The 23,240-nt window shown below is 25.1% G+C and overlaps 4 protein-coding genes across 5 annotated transcripts; 2 read left to right on the top strand and 2 right to left on the bottom strand.

The window, feature by feature from the left end:
- Positions 1–685: 685 nt before the first annotated feature.
- Positions 686–2,992, top strand: LOC552139 (1-acyl-sn-glycerol-3-phosphate acyltransferase alpha). Its single transcript, XM_624518.5, has 4 exons — positions 686–1,350; positions 2,140–2,455; positions 2,547–2,712; positions 2,787–2,992. The coding sequence occupies exons 1-4, from the start codon at positions 1,166–1,168 to the stop codon at positions 2,942–2,944; spliced, it is 825 nt and encodes a 274-aa protein (XP_624521.1). The 5' UTR covers positions 686–1,165; the 3' UTR covers positions 2,945–2,992.
- A 2,998-nt stretch (positions 2,993–5,990) lies between these two features.
- Positions 5,991–7,600, bottom strand: LOC412708 (calcyclin-binding protein). Its single transcript, XM_396161.7, has 2 exons — positions 7,363–7,600; positions 5,991–7,012 (listed from the first exon to the last, which is right to left on the bottom strand). Exons 1-2 carry the CDS (start codon positions 7,381–7,383, stop codon positions 6,347–6,349), a joined length of 687 nt encoding a protein of 228 aa, XP_396161.2. The 5' UTR covers positions 7,384–7,600; the 3' UTR covers positions 5,991–6,346.
- A 403-nt stretch (positions 7,601–8,003) lies between these two features.
- LOC102653952 lies at positions 8,004–8,963 on the top strand. Its single transcript, XM_006558004.3, has 2 exons — positions 8,004–8,297; positions 8,494–8,963. Exons 1-2 carry the CDS (start codon positions 8,174–8,176, stop codon positions 8,916–8,918), a joined length of 549 nt encoding a protein of 182 aa, XP_006558067.1. The 5' UTR covers positions 8,004–8,173; the 3' UTR covers positions 8,919–8,963.
- Positions 8,964–9,226: 263 nt separating this feature from the next.
- LOC724509 (target of rapamycin complex 2 subunit MAPKAP1) lies at positions 9,227–11,433 on the bottom strand. 2 transcript variants are annotated; one of them, XM_003249154.4, is made up of 7 exons: positions 11,230–11,433; positions 10,979–11,119; positions 10,550–10,818; positions 10,300–10,469; positions 9,925–10,218; positions 9,624–9,862; positions 9,227–9,549 (listed from the first exon to the last, which is right to left on the bottom strand). In XM_003249154.4, the coding sequence occupies exons 1-7, from the start codon at positions 11,300–11,302 to the stop codon at positions 9,347–9,349; spliced, it is 1,389 nt and encodes a 462-aa protein (XP_003249202.3). In that variant the 5' UTR covers positions 11,303–11,433; the 3' UTR covers positions 9,227–9,346. The 2 variants fall into 2 exon arrangements, with proteins under 2 accessions (XP_003249202.3, XP_026295152.1); XM_026439367.1 differs by having other exon boundaries at positions 10,550–10,843; positions 11,230–11,426.
- Between the last annotated feature and the right edge of the window lie 11,807 nt (positions 11,434–23,240).

The raw sequence follows: 23,240 nt of genomic DNA, 5'->3' as shown, positions 1-23,240 counted from the left end.
AGTTTAAAATTACTTTTTATTTTTCTTTAATTTAACTTTTTAATTTAACTTTTAATTTTGCATTTTATTTTAACATGTAAGAATTAATATTTTAAAAATAATTTTTGAATTATTTATAATTATAATGAAATGATATATATACACAATAATTTATCAAATAGATCTTAATTTAAATATTGTTTTATGATATTTTCGTATCAATTTTTTAATATAAATGAAAATAATTATTGAAAAACAATGTGAAAAATAATTAATTTCTCGAGTATTACTACAGAAAAATATATATATTTTGTATAAAAATATAAAAATAATTGTACATATCGTTTTAAGTAATATTAAAAATTTAAATTTGTTATCATTTTGTTACACAATGTACTTACATATATATATATATATGTATTTAATTAATTTTTAATTTTTAACTTAATAAAAGTAACATATTTAGAAATATATAAATAATAATGTATGTATATAATAATGTATATATGTTAAAATGTTTAAAATAATAATGATGTATATATATATTTAAAATGTTTAAAAATAACTAAAATCGAGATATTTTTAATCAGTAAGATAATAAGATATAACACTATAATATATATATTATAAATAATATAAATTGTTTTTTTTTTAATTTATAACAAATAAAATTGTTGTATGAAACTTTTGTATCTATACTATAATAAAAATTGTATTCTAATATTTTGTTAACATAATGACATAAGGAGTTAAGTGACATAGGAATTTTATTGCAATGTTTCGTTGCTGATATCTTCACTAAGGGGTTAATATCACATTATATGGTTTATAACCGGAAGCTTCAAACTATAATTATATAAAATCGAATTGTGAAAATTTAAAATTCTTTAAAATAAATAATTGAGAGGTGAAAAGTGAATTTAGAAATAAGAGATCAACATAAAGAAGTAGTGAGAATAAAGTATAGTATTGAGAACAATGTACAGCTCAGTTAAAATTACGTGAACGAATATCACAAATGGTTGAATAAAATAACCAATAAATAAAAGTCTTTACATGTCTTTTATAATATTTTATATTATTTAAAGCCATATCAAATAAGATTGTGGGAAGGTGTAATCCGTAATATTAATTTTGTGGTGAAATATAAAGACGTATTAGTGTCCGCCCTTTTTCGTTATAAAAGATGGTACCATCATGTTTCGAGGTGATCCTTGTCGGTTTTATCCTTATTTTACCATTCTTATACGAAATGAGCAGGACCTTTCGTTACTATTTCAAGATTTCATTCTACTGTGGATATATGATGATAAATTCATTTTTATTGCTCCCAATTCTGATGTTACGACCAAGGAACGTAAAAAATTATCTGTTAGTAATTATATTAATTTTGAAAATATAAACTTTGTTTACTTTACTACTTTTGTGTTTTATTTTGTTATTTTTCTATTTTACCCACTTCATTATTCGTATTTTTATTTTGATTAATTTTTTTTTTAAAAACGATATGTTGTAGGACAAATTTATTGAACGGTGGTGATATAGCCTATGAGCGGCAGTTCCGATACAGTGACGATAATTATTTGAAACACACCCTACAAATGTCATGTAAATTAGAAAATAATATAAATTATAAAATTAATTTTTTTAATTTATATATAATAATTTTAAAGAGAAGCAAATTTAAATATTAAAAATACATAAAAGGTAAAGTGTTTATATAAAAATGTTAAATGTAAAATCTAACAAAAAATTAAAAAAAAAAATAATAAAAATATAAAAAAAATTTAAAAGACTTACATATATAAAATATACATATGTAATTTTTAGTATTTAGATATTTATATTTCAATTAAAATAACATGTAATTATTATTTAAGTACATATTTTAATTATTATATTTAAGTTTTATTTTAATATGATTTATATATAATTTTTATATATTTTGTTATTTTTTATTTAATATATGTAATATATAGCAAATAGTTAATAATGTATAAAAAAAGAATAATTAAAATGAATTATGAAAATTATCTTGTACAAATTAAAAAATAATCCACCATTTGTCAATAATTTTGTCACTATTATAATAATTTATTTTATTTATACTAATTAATAATACTTTACTAATTGTAAATAACATATGAAATATAATTTTAGATTAGGATCACTTATGTGTTCTTGGCTTACTAAATTCTTAGGAGTACATTGGGAATTAAGGGGGAAAGAACATTTAGAACAAGAAAGAGCATGTATAATAGTAGCAAATCATCAAAGTTCTTTAGATGTATTGGGAATGTTCAATATATGGCCAATAATGGGAAAGTGTACAGCTGTAGGAAAAAAAGAAATTTTATATGCATGGCCATTTGGTTTAGCCGCTTGGTTTTGTGGAATGATATTTATAGATAGAATGAATTCAGAAAAAGCCCATTCAGTTATTAATAATGCTGCAAATTATATTAAAGAAAAAAAGGTAATTCAATTTATTTGATGCAAAAATCCAAAAAATAATTTATGGTGTTGTATATATTTATTTTTTCTACTATTATATATCTTTTATATAGATAAAATTATGGATATTTCCTGAAGGAACTAGACGCAATACTGGTAAAATTTATCCATTTAAAAAAGGTGCTTTTCATGTTGCTATACGTTTTCAATTACCTATATTACCAGTTGTATTTTCCTCTTATTATTTTTTATCCTCTGAAGAAAAGAAATTTGATCCTGGTAAGTTTTTATCATATAAATAATAAATTTAGTAAACTAATAACAAATATTAATTAAAAATTAATAATCTTAAGGTCGTGTTATTATAACAACATTACCACCAATATCTACAAAAGGATTAAAAACAGATGATACTGAACATTTAATGGAAATAACACGAAACATTATGATGGAAGCTTTTCATGCAACTAGTCGTGAAATACAGTTTTCAAATGCTTCTGCTACTTCCTAAAGTAAAGCAGTTATTTTATTGTATAAATAAATTTTATATTCATTCGTATCTTGATCATAATTAAGTCTCAGCTTGTAAATCAAAAACTAATATTCTTTATTTTATTTATCAAATACTTTGTTAAATTTAAATATTTTAATATTTTATGAAATATTTATCCATTTTGTATAGAAAATATGTGCTAGAAACACTTAGTTATTGTTATAGCTGATTTTAATTCACAATTTCTTTTATTTATTTTCATCAAATCTTTTTTCATGTAAATCACAATTCATCTTTATATAAAATTTATGAATTTTATACATATATGGAAATAGAAATACTAATTTTTTCTTACTTAAAAAAAAATATAATAAAATATTTTCTACATAAATGAAAATGCTTAAGTATAAACAATAATTTTCATTTTATATATCTGGATAGTTTAACTAACTAGATAAAAAAATTCAAAAATCTGTATTTCGTTCAACGATTTACATATAAATGTATAAATCACGTAACAAATGTTGCACTTCGAAAGCGCTAAATAGGCTAGATAAATCTATTTTCACGAAAACTAATTATATTTGTAAAGTTTTATCTCAAAAACTATTTTGTCAATTTATATTTATATCATATATTTATATATTATCAACAAAAAGTAATTCTGCAATATAATAAATATGTTAATATCCAAAAAATATATTTCATAGCAAATATTTCAAAGTCGTAAATTCATTTCATTTATATGACGATTATGTGTACTTACAGTTTTTGACTTAACTCGTTGAACGAATTATAGATTCAAATTCTATATATGTTTTATAATATAAATATACTTTATTTAGTATTTTATAAACATTTTGAAATATATATTTCATGCTTTCACTCATTCATATGCATTAGTGCACATGATTTAATATATAAGTAATACTATTTATTCATATTTTACACTTTTAATAAAATTTTTATATGAATTATCATTAAAGAATTTTAAATCTTATAATGATAAATTTTAAAATTTGAATTTTTTAAGATTTGAGAGAAAGCAATAAATATAAACAATATCCGATTTATTCTAAAAACAAATAGTAATTATAAAAAAAAATTGTATGAAAAATATTTTGTCTCGCACATAAATATTCGCACATTCATGTAACTTTTACTAATCCTTATAAATAATAATTATATTGATATGCAAAATTGGATTTACTAATAGTAATTATATTAATAGTATATATTAATAGTTTTTTCTTAAAGTTATTTTCATTGATTAGTAATATCAATATAATCAATAATCAAAATTTATTAATAATATCAATATTTATTGTGGTAAATTATATTAAAGTTTTATAAAATTTAAAATATTACACAATGAATTGTTTAGATTTATGATTTTTTATTGGTAAAAACTTATTAAAATATATTAAAATTGACAAAAAATGTTATTTCGAAATAAATTCAGGAAAACAAATTTTATTTTTTAACAGTTTTTTGCATGTCAAAAGTATTAATAAATGTAAGTTTAGTAATTTTAAGTCAGAAGCTATATTTGTAAATACAATAGTAATAACCTCTAAATATGAATTATATATTATAAAAAAATATGTTTTTCTCCTTTTTATAGAAGTTTTTAATTTATGTATATAATAAAACTTCATTAAATAAAATATATATCAGTTTGAAATATATAACTTGTAATTGAAATATTATTATCCAAATTTCTAATTGTATAGAAATTTTAATTATATAAAAAATATTTTTATAATTTTATATTAAATGTAAATCATTTATATATAATATATAATCATTTATCTAAATTAAATAAATTTTAAATTAATTTAAGTATAAGTATAAAACATATATTTATTTAATTATTTATATTATTATTTATTTAACATCTCAAAACTATTTTAACTGTTATAAAATATTTATTCAATTCTGTCACTGTACAATATATTGTATACTATATTATAATAACATTGTAAATATATATATATATATATATATATTTACTGACTGGATATTTTTCTTATGTATATTATTATATAAAAAACTAAGTACATCAAAACAAATAAAATTGATGTTTGTATTAAGTAAAATAAGCATTTTAAAGTAAGTATATTACTACACTAAAATAATTCATATCATAATTTATATGATAAATAATACTATAAATATTATAAATTAATATTATAAATAAATATTGAGTAATAATCTAAAACAAATGAATATAGAATAATAATCTTTTATACAATATATACAAATATTAATGAAGTCATTATATGTTATTTAACGATATATATTTGAATATGCACATTTTATTGTATTTTTTAAATTATTATATTTGCATACATGTTACATAGAACATATTCTAAATTAAATTTTCTATATTTAATTATAAGTATGCAGAAATTTTTTTTTATATTTTATATACTTTATATTTTAATTTTTATATAAAAAAAATTTATATTATATTTTTAATTTATCGAATTTTTGAAACTTATTAAAATATTAAAAACTTTTAAAAAATTTTTATTTATAAATATTTTAATTTTTTACTATTAATTAATTTTTAATTAATAATTAATTTTTTTATTATTAATACCACTATTATCGGTTTATTAAATATTTTAAGACACATTTAACGAAATGTATAAAGCGATATATGTCGAATATAAGTGATATACATCGAAATATATCGAAATATATTTCGATATATATATATTACTTATCAAAATATATACATAATTTGATATTAACAATAATATTAACAATGATTTTAACAATAATGTATACATATTGTTTTAAAACATGTATTCATTATTATTGATATTATTGTATATATTAAAGCAAAAATTAATAAATTAAATGTCGTTTAAAAAATTACAAAATAAAATATTAGTTTTGTTATTTACATTATTTTTTATGTGAAAATAAAATTAATATATGATTAAAATACATGAACTAAAATATATATATGAATATATTAATATATAAGTATTGATGGTGTGTAAAATATAAGTAAATTAAATTTTTAATATCTATATATTTTTAAAAGACATAATTATGTATATAAGTTTATTTGTATGAGTTTTATTACAAGTAATGATAAATCAACAATGTACATTGGAAAATTGATTTACAGTATATTAATAAAAAATAAAAATACTTTATAAATTTAATATTACAATAATTATTGAAAATATAATTTTCAATAATTAAAAATAATAAAGATTTTTATTTGAATAAAAATACATCATTTTTAAAATTTTTATATAATAGAAACAATTTGTTTGCAAAATCAATAAGTATTCAAACTTATATATAAAAGCATTTTTATATTTTAATATTTTACATGTAGATTGGTTTGTACATTAATAACTTATAAAATAATAAACTTATATATTCATAAATATGAAATTAAGAATAATCTGATAATCCAGCAGCTTTTTTCTCCTGACTTTCTGTCCATGCTTTGGCTATTGTCTTTTTTATTTCATCATCTCCTTCTTGATACATTTTCTTCATTAAATTCATCAAACTAGTACCAGGATCATTATCTTCACCAATGTCTGGAACTGAAGATGTTTTTGATTCCTTGATTCTCTTTTCTATTCCTGTTACATGTGACCAATGCTTAGCAATTTTTTTAGCAAGAGACACAACCACCATATCTGTTTTAGTTTTAACAGTACTATTATCTGTATTAATATCTTCACATAAATTATTAATTGTTAAACTATAATTTTTATTATCTAATCCAAGAACATGCAGATCTAAAGATTTTTCAGTAAAATTACAGATCACAGCTTCTTTAGGCAATTGATGTACATCTTTCAATGTAATGTACAATTTTACTGTGGTATTTGTTTGATCCCAACCATAATTATTAAGTTTAACTTCATAACATTTTTTAGAGGAATTAGATACTACATTAGATGATATTGTATGAGATATTTTATTTTCTTCAATTAATCTTGCTAACTCTGTTTGTAATTTTCTAATTTCAAGATTAAGAATATCTTTACTTCTCTGACGACTTGCTTGTTGAAGTAAATTATTAAATTCTTCAATATCCAATTTTAACTGTAAAACAAAATATGTATGTTGTTTCTAGATTATTCCTTCAATGAAATTTTTTTTATGTAATTTTATTTAAAATATTATTGTAATTATTATTAATTGTTATTAATAATATTATTATAATTATTATAATTATTAAATAATTATAAAAAATTTAATATTTTATTTTTACAAATCACAATATATATTTTGAGTAATTTAGTGATTATATATAATGTAATATTTCGAAATATCAATATTTTATTTTTTACAATCACACACACAACAATTATTTCCTTATACAAAAATGTTATGTCCTTCTATTATTATAATAATAGAAATAATGTAAAAAATAAAAACATTTTTTTACTTACCTCGTCAGCTCTTTTCGACATTGTTTCTTTCAAAATAACCACAAATAAAATTTCAATACGTTTATTAGTAAGAAAAAAAGTTTAGCACTTGATTATATTTTCGATTATAATATTGAAATTTTTGTGTTATATATTTCACTTAATCGACTTGACGATTGAAAATCAACTGCAAACGTTTTACAAACCGTTCAGTTGCACGAACGCACGAACGATAGAAATCTCTGGAAACTTCAAAAACCTGTAAAATATAGAATAGAAATCTTCTTACTTGGAATTATATATATTATAATATTTAAAAAAAAAACATATATTATTAACATAAAATATTGTGAAATGTTTTTGCAATTTTGTTTCGAAACATTTTTATTAAAATATTTATTAAAATTTCATGTTATTATTAAATTTTTAATTGGTACAATATACGTATAATGCATCAAATTTTCAAAAAAAAATATAAAATTTGCTTTCATTGTATTTTAAAATAAATATTAATCTTTTAATATCGAAACATTGTAATTGATTATCATGTAATTTTTCATTTTTAATGAAAAACATTTGAAATGTTATAATTTTAATATATCATAATTTTTTTTATAATTGTTAATTATTGTCATATCATACATAAAAATATTATGTAAAATATTAGAATATATTACAAATGAAATAATAAATATTGGTAAATAAGAATTTTCTTATTTCTTGTATGGTTTTCCAAAGCAAACATAATATTGCATCGTGATTGGTTCATTCAAAATTGATTGACATTTTATTTGCGGGTAAAATCTGTTTTTATATAAGAATTATTATTAAAATGGATAATATTTATTCATTAGATGCTTCCCATGTAGAAAAGGATTTGGAATATAAAAAATCTATTCATAAACGACGATCTTCTGTTTTCCAAAGTCGTCAAATAATATTTGACGAATGTGAAGGTTAGTTAATCTATTATTCTATATTTTTTATGATATTTCATTTAAATAATTTTAATGATATATGAGATTTTATCATTATTATGATATAATCAATGATGTATTTTTAATTATTATATTATTAATTATAATTAATATAATAATATAATATAATACAATTTATAATTAATATAATATAAATGATGTTTTATAATTAAAGGTACAGAAGATAAAGAGACAGTTGAGAATAGAGAAGTTATAAAATGTACATCTAATACAACACAAGAAAAAGTTTTTAATTTAGAAGAATATATAATTAATTTAAGAAATGAAAGAAAAGAATGGATAGAAACTTTGAAACAAAGAAAAACACAACGAAAGAATCTTACAAAGCAAAAATTATGTTTAGAAAATCAAGAACAACTTTTGGATCTAAATGTTTTATCAGAATATGAAAAAACCTTTGTTACAGCACGGCCAAGTTATCAACATATTTGCAAAAATTATGAAAAACTATCAGATATGCTTGTGAAATTATCAGTATTACATAATTTAACTTATAAATTAAATCAAAGATTCATTTCACAAATGGAAAGAAGATTATGTAAGATTATTGATAAAATAATCAAAATATCAGAATCATGATATTATAAAGATTACTATACATTAAAAATCTTTAAAACAAGATTAATTATTGTTATACAAATGTACAATTTTTTTATATTAATTAAAATAAATATAATTATACATAATTGAAATAAACAAATGTTTGGTTTTTGTACAAAATCAATTCATATTTTACATATAAATATATTTATATTATAAGTAAAAATAAATAAAAGAACAAATAAAAAAAATTGTAATTTAAGTAAATATTTACTTAAATATTTACTCATAAATACTCAAAGAACAAATATTTTTCTTTGGTATTAGGAAATTTATGATTCATGCAATAGAAAAATGATAATAGAATTATATTTGTATTGAAACAAACATTTGTTTCAATTCTTATCATATTGACATAATTAATGTTTTAAATAACTTAAAATAGAATAGAGAAACCAATAGAGCTGTCATCTATGCAAGTGAAAACTTTTTCGTCTTGTTGCTTTTCTTTCTTTTTGAGATAAATATTCTTTTCTTGATGTACTATTATGTAATTCCAATATATGATTTATTTTTCTGACAATTTCTTCAGCAGTCATTGAATCAGCTTCAAATTCATGATTTTTAAACGATGCAGATTGATGTAAAGACTGCATTTGTCCAGATGATACTGTAAAAAAAAAAAAAATATTTTTGAAATTAATCAAATTTTGTTATATATATTTATAAATGAAGAGAGCAAACCTAAAATGTCAGAAGTAGAAGAGCGTGGTGTATAAACTAATGTAAAAGTTGTTTTTGATCCTTTTGTTTCTGTTATTTCACACCAGGCAATGTTATCTATTTGATAACTAACAGCTCTTTGTCTATTCCAAAAACGACCTGCACCTTTTCCAGTTATTATTGGATTAATTTCAATCTTTTCACCTGATATTCCTAGATATATTTCACTCTTTGTTCTGACTTTGTTAATTATGTATACTCTGTATAAAATATATATTAGTAATTACTAATTATTTAATGAATTTAATAAAGAAGAATGTACCTGTATGACTGATACAATGGAGCTTCCATAGCAGTGGTATGTCCTTCCATTTTTGCTAAATCTTCAGCAACTTCTTGTTCTTCATTTTGACCTTCTAGAAAATCTTCTTCACTTCTTAATTCTACCCAACTAAACATATTATGTCGTGCTCTATCACTTGGTTTCATTTCTGCAAGACCTAATGTTGTAAATTCAAATTTAGATATTGTTTCTTTGGGATCTAAGCAGGGTAAATCCCAATCAACTTCTCCATCATCTTCAGTAAAATATAAGCCATATCTTGTAATATCATCTCTGAAAATATTAAAATATCAATATATTTTTTATTAATTATAAATTGATTAAATATATACTACATTCATATGGAATTCACACTTTAAAGGATGATCTGGATGTTCATTTGCATATTTATAGCAGATCAATCCAATGAATTCTAATACTTTTGCTGTAGCAAGTACAATCATATGGAGAGGATATGTTCTTTGTTTTTTAGGTAACATACACATAAATATCCTATATTTTCTTATAGGAATATCTACTTGTGCCTATAATAAAATTCATATAAATGATATGATAATAACAATTAGCAATTTCATTAAAATTTATAGAACTTATAGATACATACACTACCATCAAATTTAGCATATTCTATAAATGGATTTTGTGGCACATTTGGACATTTTTCAAGTTGTTCAGATAAAAGAGAATATCTTTTAGTTTGACCAGTCTTTTTACGAAAATCTTTTCTTTGAAACAATTCTGATTGTTGAGTGACTGGTACAACAGAATCATTTTTCCACTTTACACTGATCTTAGCAGCCTTTTCTCTTTCAAGATCCATTTTTTCTAATCTTTGAGCAGTGTTTGTACGTTCTCTATGACTGTATTCCATATCTATATCAATATTAAAATCATATATCTAAAGCATAGATATTTATTCCAAATTTAAATGATTTTTTGATATTTATTTCTATATAATAATAAAATGAAATATTTTTATTTTTCAAGAAAAAAAAATATTTTTTTATTTTTATTTTTAGAAAAAAAGATGTACCCATTTGTATATCATAAGATTCTGCAAGAGCATCTAGATCTTCATCATCGCTTTCTTCCATGCCAGGATAACATTGTAACATGCCATTTGATTTTAATTGTTTAGGAATATCTTCTCCAAGCATCACCATTTCGCATTGGCCTTTAAGAAATATCATAAGAATAAATTTTGCAAAATTTATAATTTTGAAGATTACTAACAATACATTAAAGAATCTTTAATGTTTAACCTAAAGAGAATTTACTATGTACCTGTGTTGTCGGTTGATAAAAAACTATCCCTGATATGTGATAAAAGCCAATGTTCGTTATCGTAGAATGCCATTTGATTTCTTTTGATATTTTTGAATCATGAAAAGATTGTTCTCAAAATGTCGTTTCAGCGTAGCCTTTTCTCTTCACTCATATTACTTTCTATATGTAAACACACTGTTCATGCCATTGATGACAGGTGGCAGCATCTTTATCCATAAACAGCAATATGTATAATTTCCATATATGATTAAAAAATTTTTTTATTTAGTATATTTATATATACTGTGTTCAATATATTTTAAAAGTTTTTATTTTAAGTAAATATGTGTGTAACGAATTTTATTTAATGTATTTTTATTACTAATTACGTATTATATATAAGTAGTACGTATGTATTATATAAATACATATATTTAAGTATCGTAACATATTTTTATATTTTTATATATTGTTTTTTATATATTTTTGCATATGTGATATATATATATATATATATATTTATCTTTATATTTTTTATTTTAACTTTTAAGAAATTTTCTTTTTTAATTTAATAACATTAATTTGTAAAATTTAATTTATTAAATTAAGTAAAACTAATTTAAATTAACCTTTCTTAAATTTCTGTATTTATTTTTTCTGAATTTCTTATTTTGGAACATTTGCATATAGATTCATTTACTCAAACAAATATTTTTGAATGTGAAATTGCCATATTAAATTCTATTTTTTTTTTTTTTTATATAGATTGGCAAAGTTTATTTTACCTATAAATTACATAAAAAAAAAAAAAATTAAATGTCGATATTGCATAACGCTGAAAATTTTAATTTGTTAATAAGAATATAAAATATGCAAAGAGATATTCTTAGCGTTATTAATAAAAACAGTCATATTATACATAAAGATATATCATTAACTTTGTGCGACTAATATTTTCCGCAAATTATATTGGGAAGGTAATATTAAAAATTAATTAATTATTATTTTTCTATTAAAAAATTTTAAAAGAATTTCAAATAATTATCTTTTATAAATTTTATCGAGAATTTTTTTTGATCGATTATTCATTAATTATTATCATAAAGAGTATTTTAATCATAAATCTCCGATTTCTAATCAAGTAAAATAATTAATAAATAATCAATTTAAAATAAAATTATGAATAAAAATTATAGATGAATATAATAGAAATAAAATCTTATAAAAATATTATAAAATTAATATAAATTAATATAATTTATTATTTACATTATTAAATATAACAATATAAATAATTTTATAATAATGCAAAATTATTGAAAAACATATTGCATATCGATTGTATTAGCTTGTACATGTATTAATCATTAATTAATAATTAATTAAAAAGATTATGAATATAAATTGTTTGAGTTTTTATCTTTGACATATGAGTTTAAAAGTATAAAATTTTTTAATAATTTTTTAATAATTAATTAAATTTTAATATTATATAATATTATATTATATTAATATAATAAAAAGTACTTATTAGGAGTTGCATCAAAGTTAATAATACATCTTTTCTTTCCTGTTCTCTGTCTAGGATATGAAATCTTGTATATGTATTTTTATCAATATTCAAATCAAAGCTTTCATATTCGTCCGCAAGATGACGCCACTGATACTAAATGCTTATTTCATTTGTCTAATATGTAAGTAAAATGTATATTATTTTACTTATTTCATATTTCTATATATCATATCAAATTCTATATATATTTTTATATTTTTATGTATCATATACATGATTATTTTATTTTCGTTTCGTTTCGATATATTTCTATTTTGTTGTTTATATTTTATATTAAACTTTTACATGTTGAATATATATTTTTTATATTATATTTTTATATTTTTAAATTTCAGATGTATGTTTTATATATTTTTTTAAGCTATTATATATATACGATATATTTAAATTATAATATATATATATATATATATTTTTATATATAATAGCTTAAGAAAAAAGCATATTCAGTTAATTAATATATCAGATTAGATTTAAAAAAAGATTTTAAGATAAAGAGATAAGTATATAAAAGATATAAAATAATTGAATATATCAAATTCTAGCAAATTTTTACATTCTATTTTTTTTCAAATTATATTCTTCTAATCACAAAATCAAAAAATTCATGTTTATATAATAATATTTAAAAAAAAATTTTACTATGTCACTATTTCCCCAATTATATTCTCCAATACAAAATTATAACGAATAAAAAATTCATATAAAAACGAATAATATACATTCTTTCAATATTTAAATATTACAAGAAATAATAATCACTATAATTCTTTTATATTTTTTTATCTGCAAACAAAGAATTTAATTAAAATATAGTATTTAATATTTATAAAAAAATAATACTATGTTATGTATAATATAAATATGTTATTTATATTATATAAATAATATATTCTTTTTGATTCATTCACTTTAATTTTTTCTTTTCACTTTCTCTTTTTCTCTTTCTTTTGTATTTCATATGAAGTAGATAAATATATATAAAGAGAGAGAGATCACATAAAGTATTCGCAAAATAGAACGAGAAAAAGGCACTCTTGATTTTGGACGCGAAAGATAGAACATTTAGCCTGGGGTTAGAGAAAGAAATATTCAGAATATCAGACTGAAGAAAGAGTACGATTAAAATGAGCAGAAAGGGAAGTGTTCCAGAGGAAAAATGAAAAAAAAAGTGGGGGAAAATCGGAGAAAATGAAACCGCGAATTAAACGGAGAGTTGGTGGATCTTCACTTACCAAATATTCGACTATTTCAAAACTTGAACTTGAAAGAAATCACTAATTCTTCTTGAAACTTCTTTACGAAATATCATATTATCACAATATATTGTTTTATTTTCTCTTTATTGAAATATCAAAATTATTTTTAAAATCAGGATACATTTGATGATGTAACAGTGATTGGTAAAATTTGATTTAAAATAATTTTTCTTAAAAAAAAAGAAGAAAAGAAAAAATTATCATTTCAAAACATGGAAGTTTTAGTAATTAAGAAGTGTTAGTATATTACAAAATTGTTAACATAGATATATAACATAGAAAAAGATATTTTTATTGTATTATTTATGAAATTAATAAGAATTTACATCTCATTACTTCATCTTTTGAGGAAATTCAAAATAATAGATTATCAGAAAAATATTGATATTCTTTAGAATGTATTTTCAGCTTTTACAAAGATACATATTTATCGATTATCCTTATATTTTAGTCAATTGATACAATATTAAATTTGCAAATAAACTATTATTTCTATAATATTCAAATACCAAGTCAATTGAAGAAATTTTCTTATATAATTTCATTCTTTCGTTTACATATATATTCGTTACATACATTTTTATTAACTTCTCATTTTATATTTTTAATTTGAAAATGATTTTCCACGACATCGATTAAAACATTCGAGAATTGGAAGAATAAATTCGCAAACATTTTGGCTTGATATTAAATCTCAAAAATTAAATATTTACATATTTTGGAATTAAATTCAAGAGATAATGTAGAATTTTACAATCTACGTCGTGAATACATCAAATAATTAAAAGAAAAAAAAAATACGTCGACATTATACATTAGGGAAGAGTGTTTTTAATACGCCCTGGCAAAAAATCGGATAATTGTTAATAGAAAGATATAATAATGGCAAAAAAAGTACTTCCTTCGTCGTAGCGAGCCACTTTCACATCCACGACGTAGTAAGCGTAGAAATTACAACGTGCATGTAATAACCATGGTACACTATAAAGCCGACAATTAACCGTGCTGGCAGTTAACGCCATTTGTCATCCTCTACGTTACTGCCACGGAAAATATCACCGAGATTTTCCAGTAAAATATTACTCGAGGATTAACGCGATAACTCTCTGAAGGATGGTGGTCAGTCGTGCTAAATGCTTGAAATACGAGCCTCCATGCTTCGATTCGGAGGACACCGGATGCTACTAATCATTTCCTGAAATTTTCCAGCTTCATTATTTGTAATAAATCTCTTTTCAAAAATGAGAGGATTAATCGAGTTGATCAAAAGTCGACATAGTTTTTTCTTGTGTGTGTGCTCTTGCTTATTAGTGATAAACCTAACCTAAAAGTTTAATCGAGAACGAGCAGAAATATGAAGATCGAAATATTAGTATATCATTTTTCTTTCTCAACGAATTGGAAAAAAGAAAAATCATGAAACGTTCTCAAAAAAAAATCTCCTTTCACCCGCGTAATATTAAAATGGGGGAAAGTATAAAGCGATGGATGTGTTTCGTCGAGGAAAACGAACCGAAGCAAAACGAGAAATCGTGGGTAATCTAGGATGATATGCGCGAAGGAAAACGGTGTTATATTATATGTAACTACGTCGCGCGTACGAATGTTGCTCCACAACTTTGATATTATGATTCTTCACAAACGAGAAACATCCATTCTACTCGAGATGATGTGCAAACACAACTATCTATTTGTAAATTGTAATTTGTAATGAAAAAAATATTTTAAACAAAAGTTGCATGGTGTATAATAATAACAATAATAATAATTCTTTTTTAAGATGATGTAAGATATTATATTTTACATTTATCAATCGTAATGCGATTAAAAAAAAGAGTATCGAATGTTGAGAAAAGCATTATTCATCGATCGATAACGATAAAGTTTCATGAATATAAAGTTTGAATAATATTCATGATGCAGAGAATTGTATGAATGAAATTTTACTGTAGCGTTTCATCATATAAACGTAATCTGAAATTTAATTTATGTATGATAGCTGGAGGGAAAAATTAGCTGGACTGTTGCCCAAGAAGAATGAACAATTTATTTATATCATACTTTCTTGTTCCCTGATAGCTACATACATATGTATAAATGCTAATTCTACATTGCACATTTCTGTTTATGAATGAACTCGCCATCGACCATTAAATATTAAAATATTTCTTTCGTATCGACGTATTTGCATATCTTAATATATATATATATATATATATATATATATATATATATATAGTATACATTAAATTGCATTAAAATTTCAATAGCCATTTCTTCCAGAGAGTGAAACAACGAGTGACAATTGCGAGATTGCTTTTAAATTAAAAATATCTATATAACCTACAAACTTATTAAATTTGAAACTTGAAATATAATGTCCTGTCTTTATATTCGTTGCAGAGAATTGATTATAAATGTTAATACAACCGAAAAACCTATTCTCAGACAATAAAGTATACAACAGTTCAATAGTTCAGCTACGAGTACGTATATTTCAAAGTCGTGCATTAACCTGTCCCTATAAATGAACTGCGGATAAATTGGTACGTTCTACTGTATAATATCTGTAAGTAATACGTATACCTACACACACACATATATATATATATATACATACGTACATATGAATCGTACCAGGAGTCGTACAGTTGTAATGAAAAAAAAGAGAAAAAAAAAAGGAAAGAGAGAAAGGATAAAGAGAAAAAGAAGAAGAAAAAAGTAGAGAGGAGGGGAAAAAAAAAAGAGGAGAGAAAAAACTGGAAAAGCCAGAGGCTGCAAAACTGTTGAATAGGAAACAATATGCAACGCTACCAACTTACCAGAAGAAACCAGCCAGCTACGAGTACTATCCCCGTTTACCACGCCTCGGGGCTATTTGCAATTGTTCTTCCCCCTTCCCCCTACTCCATCTTCGTCTCTCCTCGTCGTTCCTTATTCCTGAATCTTCGTCTCAGAAACAGAACCATCCCCTCCCTCCCCCACTTTTGCTTACGTTATATCTCCTTCCACGGATCCTCGTTTATAAATCTTTCTTTCTCTCCGCGGATCTTCCATTCCTCCCCTCCCTTCCGATACCTGTCACTCTCTCTCTTTATTATCTCCTGCTCTTTCCCGCCTTTGTCGTTCGTTCCTGTCTCTCTGGCTCGCTCTATAATAACAGGAGAGGGGGTGGGGGCGCTATTCGAAGTACAATAGCCGGTCATAAATTAGCCTCGAAAACGGTAGCATTAGATCCTGCTGGATTCACAAACCGGGGGCGTACGCTCGCTTAATTGAGCATTCTCGATAACGCGATACGATTTTCGTGCATCCCCTCCCCTCTCGACTCCCTCTCCTCTTCTCCTCTCTCCCCTTCCCCGCGGATAAATTTTCAGCGTGCACTTTGAAAATTACCGGGACTCAAAGCGATATGGAAATAGCGCTCGAAATAGGTAGGCCTGCGCCGATTTTCCAAGTAAATTCGCGCGAAACGCGCGCCACTCGTTTCGGTTTTTACTCGTTGGATATCCTTCTGTTGCCGTTAATCCGAGTTCGAATATTTCGCTATTCCATGAGGATGGTGGTGGGGGAATAGGAGAGAAAGGAGAAAAAAAAGGGGAGGGGGGAAGGTAAGAAAGAGGGGAAAAAGTGGAAAGGAAAATTTTTGCACGAGGAACTTTTCCAGGGAAACTTGGGAAGGTGGGTTGATTTTCTGTTTTTTTTTTTTAATGTTTATTACGTAATTTTTTCCCCTGTTAATTGTGTTATCGACAGATGGTAACGGGATAATTTTAGTCGTAACCGAAGTAACTAGGCGAATATGGTGTAAATAATATATAAGTCGGTAGTTATCTTTGTTTAATATCGCTATTGCCTAGGGTACAATGCGATATAATTTTATCTCGCGTTACCAAGATAAATAATACATTTTGATTTATGAGGAAAATTTATTATTTTTAATTTCTTGTATAATAAAAATAAACAAGTAGATGGGGAAATTTTTATAGATGATCAAGAAAGTTCCGTTTCTTTTTTTAGAGAAGAAAATTTTTGATAAAATAAATATTATTATGAAAAATTGAAATTAGATATTGAAAATTATGATTTATGAGACGATAATATATCCGTAAATAGAATGGATCGTAAAATTTTATCGATCAAAATAAAACAAAAGTCAAGAATAACGAAATTGGATTGGAATATTTCAATTTTTGCGAAAATTAAATGAAGATTAAATGGAAATTTATCGAATACATGTGAATTTGTCCGATTCATAGTTAAATACGATTGGATAATTGATAGGGGACTATCAAATTGGAACATGTTGATCAGTGAATACGTTCAATAATTGAACAATTAATTAGATAAACCTTATTATGAATAGATAATTAACGATAAATTAAATACACGATAAATTTACGAATTCAATTTTTTCGAAAAACGAGGCTTTGAAAGAAAAATTTTTATTACACGTTCTTTCATATTAAACATAGCTCATAGTTTTTCACATATAAAAGTCACTTCATTCATCATTTAGATTTGTTGAATAAAGTATAAGTTAGATCCAAGCATAATTGATTTTTAAATACATTTTTCTTGATTGTGAATTTACTCTTACGATTTTCCTTTTATTTCTAATCAGAATTGAATCAATTATAATCAATCATTGCTTTTGATTAATGAAATTATATTCACAATCTATCGACAAAAGTTTCGTTTTTTAAATAAACTCATAAGATAAAGGAAAATATTAAGTCATAAAATATCCAAGTTTCAATTACTCTATCATCCATGTTGCAAAAATTTGAAAAATTTAAGAATTTCGCGTAATCGAGAAAATTTTCCATCAAAACAAAAAAAAAAAAAGAAAAAAATAAATAAATTGCTCTCGACTGTATACCGCGAATATTTTCATTTTATTTTTTTAAACTAAAATTTTCCATAAGGTATGAATATTGTATCTATTTGAGTATAAGAGATTGCAGCGATTTTCTAACTAATTGCAAACACTGGTTTTAATTGGTTTGGCGTTAATTCGAGGATGCGCAATAAAACGATCGCAACCTGTCCGATAAGTTTCAACGAGCGAGATATCGATTCTCCCGCTTCCGATCCTGACGGTATTACGTGAAATTAACGCAATACCACGCCATTCAATGTAAAAGCGTCGCGATGCTTATCATTTAATCTTTGCCGAGTTATCGACGCCCACCTCATTTTCAACTTTTTTTCTCGATTGTTTCGAAAAAGTGTTTTTCCAGCGAAACATTTTCCTCTTTTCTCTTTCAAAATCTAACCTTTACATAAAACTTTATCTCGAGTTCTTTTCTCACGCATTACTTCTCTATTTTTAATCGAAACAACAATAGCCAGAACTTCTAGAACTGATTTGATTGAATTTGAATGAACAGAAATAAAGAGAGAAAATTCTAATTTTAGTGGAATTTTTTCAGTGATCACGATGGGTTATGGGGGTAATTTTTCTTTTTTTTATTATCGAGGAGGTGAGATATAAAAAAATAGGAGAAAGTAATTGAAAACGGTGGAAAACTCTTGATTGCGAGCGATTTGGCCGTCTACCCCGAAAATACTTTTCAAGAGACCCTAGTCGGCCTGCGAAGTTCGGTTCAAAGTTCCTCCGTAAACTTATCGGAGATTTGCTCGTGGCGGGTAAACTTTTTAAGGAGATCGTTCGTTCTATCTCAACTTCTTTCTCTCTCTCTCTCTCAGTATAAACCGTGCTATCTATACTTGCATATAAATATCAGAATAGAACGAGAGAGAGAGAGAGAGAGAGAGAAAAGTTGGTTTTTCACGATTATTTCGTAATAGTTACAAAAAAAAAAAAAAAGAAATTAAAACTTGCCAGATTATACGATATAAAATGGAAAAGTTACTTTTAGAATGTCACGTGTGAAGATTTCAATTTTTAATTTTTTCCTCTAAATAATACTTTTAAATATATCTTATTACGTTGTTGGTTAAAATTAAGGAATCTAATTAATGATAAGAATTAATAAAAGATCTGTAAGAAACACACACAAGTGATGAAAGTGATTTTTATTGTTTTAATTATGCATTAATAATAAAGTGCAAGATATTTTTATATATATCAAAATACATCCCATTTCCAATATGAATTTAATTAAATCTTGTATGTATGTACAACAGAAAATGTGTCTAAACCATAAAATATGGAAAATTAAATTCATTCAAAGGTAATACTCTTGATTAATACTCTTTTTAATTTGTAGAAGAAATTTATAAATATTTGAAATAATATTTTAATTGTATTATTTAAAATCTCTTATCGCGATAATTAGAAAAATCTTCCAAGATCAAACGTTTAAGATTGCAAATCAGATTTAGAATTTACATATTTTTATATACATATTATTCTTTTTCAATTTCGAACATTTAATTGAAAAGAAATTTTCAATTAATTTAATAAGATATAATTTTGAATATTTTCACAATGTAATACATTCTATAAATAATTTTCCATTGTAAAGTAATAACTAAATTCATAGCATTGATACATATATAATAAAAATATGCGTATATTTTTAATAACTTTTCACAAAAAAACAACTAATTTCGTTCCTCGTCGAATCAACGTCGCGTGATATTGAGTGCACATCTCGATACCAAGCATCGTGTCATAAATCTTAAGTGGTCTAACAGACGCAATTAACATAGTTGCTACGCAATCGTGGAATCGAGCGATGGGTTTAAATCGACGGCGTGCAAAACAATTGGCAAACAACGTTGCGCGAGTTGAACCCATCGCTCGACTGCATCGCGACATTACATTTCAACGTACGTATATATAGGTCGCTTTAGAGTTTCCAAGGCTCGTCTGCCGATAACCCAGAAAAACGCAGCCCGTGGGTTTCTCCACGGGGTGCATCCCCCATTCGCTATTCATCCCTCGATAGAGTGACTCTATCATCCTTTTCCAGAAAAATATCGCGTTGAGAGCGCGTAATGGAAGCGCGGATCAGAGTTAATTAAACACCCTTTAGCGGAGGGGAAAGGATATTTTTAGAACAGATATTTTTAGAATAACAACAAGTCGAAATCACAGTTTCAACCCATCGCTACGTCGAACAAATTAGAACAGAATCGAATCAAAATCTATACTTTCAGTATACGCTTGAAAGTGTGATAAAGATACTCTGTCATATATCTGAAATCGAAAATTTTATTTTTTACAGATAATATCAAAGACAAAAATTTGATGATGTTTCGTTTATTGTAAAATGTTCGTTTCATGCTTCCACTATCAGCGACAAATTCAGTTTTGAAACGGATCCTCAAATAGCTTCAGCGCGAACAAAATACAGTTTCTATCCGTTGGAAACGGATTCTGGTACAAAAAGTTTCTTGTTCCAGCGGAGATGCAGCTTAAAATGCGCATCATAAAACGAAATACCTTTTTCTATTTCGGTTAAGAAATATTTCTCTCTTCTTTCTTCATCCATCGAAGTAATCAATAATTATCAAAACTTTAAACTCGATCCTGTTGACAGTTATTCGAGCGACAATCCTTTTATACATGATTTAACGCGTTATTATGAAGGAAAATGTAATCCTTTCTATTTTTAACAGCCAAAGATCAAAGAGTTCAATACACCAAGAGAAGCAGTAATCCAGAGAATGCTCTCCAGTCATGCATACTTTTATTGACACTCATCTCGTGATTTTAGCCTAACCTAACCTAACCCAACCTAACCTAACCTAACCCTTTAGCATTGGTTCAAGATTTTGATCGAAACGAATTAATCGTGTTATAGGAGGATTGTTTGTACATCGATCAGTTTCAATTCAGAAAATTATTCTAGAATACTTCGAGGGAAATATAAGTGATGAATTATTTTATGCAAAATAAAAGTAAGAAGAAAATAACGTATCGACTTAAATTTAAATTAATCTGTGTCCAGCTTCGTTGTTTATAAAATCTTTGGAATAAAAGATTCGATGTTTTCTCTCCTATCGATCAGCCGCCACTAATTTCTCCTTTGCTTCGAATCTCTGGTTTTTCGGTAACAAGGAGTGGAGCGAGAACGATTAAAGTCGATCCCCCAATCGTCGTTTGTCGTCGTTCCTTTCCTAGGAGGGATACGAAATAGAGAGGAATTCTAAAGTGGAAAGGATCGGTTACAGTGCAGAGGGGGATCTTTGAAAGGAAGAAGAAAAAAGAAAAGTCTGGTCGCTTTCATGGACGATCCCCTCGTAAGAATTTAACTGCGAAATTCGATTCGAAAGTTTCCGCGCGAACGTCAATTTTGTTCGAGCTCCTTTCTTTCGTTACCCGGCTCGGTTATCATTTCTAACTTGATCTAATTTAGATTTCATTTCTTTCATTTCATTCGAATTGATTGCAAATTGATCAACTTTTTCTCGAGAATGTTGCTGCAATGCAACATCAAGTAGCGTGCTCGATGACACGTGATAAAACAGGACTCTCCGTTCTCTCCCCCGTGATTTATCCCGCCTCCTTAAGCAAATCTGGTGCCAAGCAGAGGCTTTGGCTTCAACACTTGCTGGTTAATAAATTGGGCCAACTGTCTTGGAGGATAAGCGCGGGAGAAATCAGGAGGACTAAGCGGGTCCACGATTTAATTCGTTGCTAACACACCGTTAAATCTTAACGACTCGAGTCAGGAGCCAAGATCTCGCCTCTTCCGAACTCTCTTCCTCAAACTGTTATTTTACCGCTTCCAATAGCCTCGTGCATTCCCCTTATCCCCCCGTGTTTGCCCTTCGAATTCATCTAATCTCGCCGAAGCAGCTTGCCATTATCCTCTCCTTCCTTCCCTCCCTCCCCTTAGAAGGCAAATTTGCCCTCCTCTCTCGAACAAAAGTGCGAGCGCAATTTATTATTACTCCTTTTTTAATTCCAATAAAAAGGGTCTCTCGTTTCACGATTAAAAATCACGAATAGAAAAATCGGTTTACGATCTCTCTCTCCGTGTTTGAATTTCGATAGGCTGGATACGAGAGGAGGGAGAGACATTGCCCAGGGGGGATTAACGAAGGGGGGGAAGGGGCGCTTGAAAAGCGCCTTTAACTCTTGCTGCCTGCTATTTCCTTTTCCATCTGATCCGGCGTCGACTGCACGAGGAATCGGAAATCAAGCGTTCGATTCTTCCGGCGAGAGCAAATTTGTATTGTCGAGCAAAGTTCCCCGGCTGTTGTGCGGGGAATGGAAA

Source organism: Apis mellifera, linkage group LG3, assembly GCF_003254395.2.
Source record: "Apis mellifera strain DH4 linkage group LG3, Amel_HAv3.1, whole genome shotgun sequence".
NCBI lineage: Eukaryota > Metazoa > Arthropoda > Insecta > Hymenoptera > Apidae > Apis > Apis mellifera.
The sequence above is the reverse complement of the archived record's forward strand: the minus strand, read 5'-3'. Positions and strand labels throughout refer to the sequence as shown.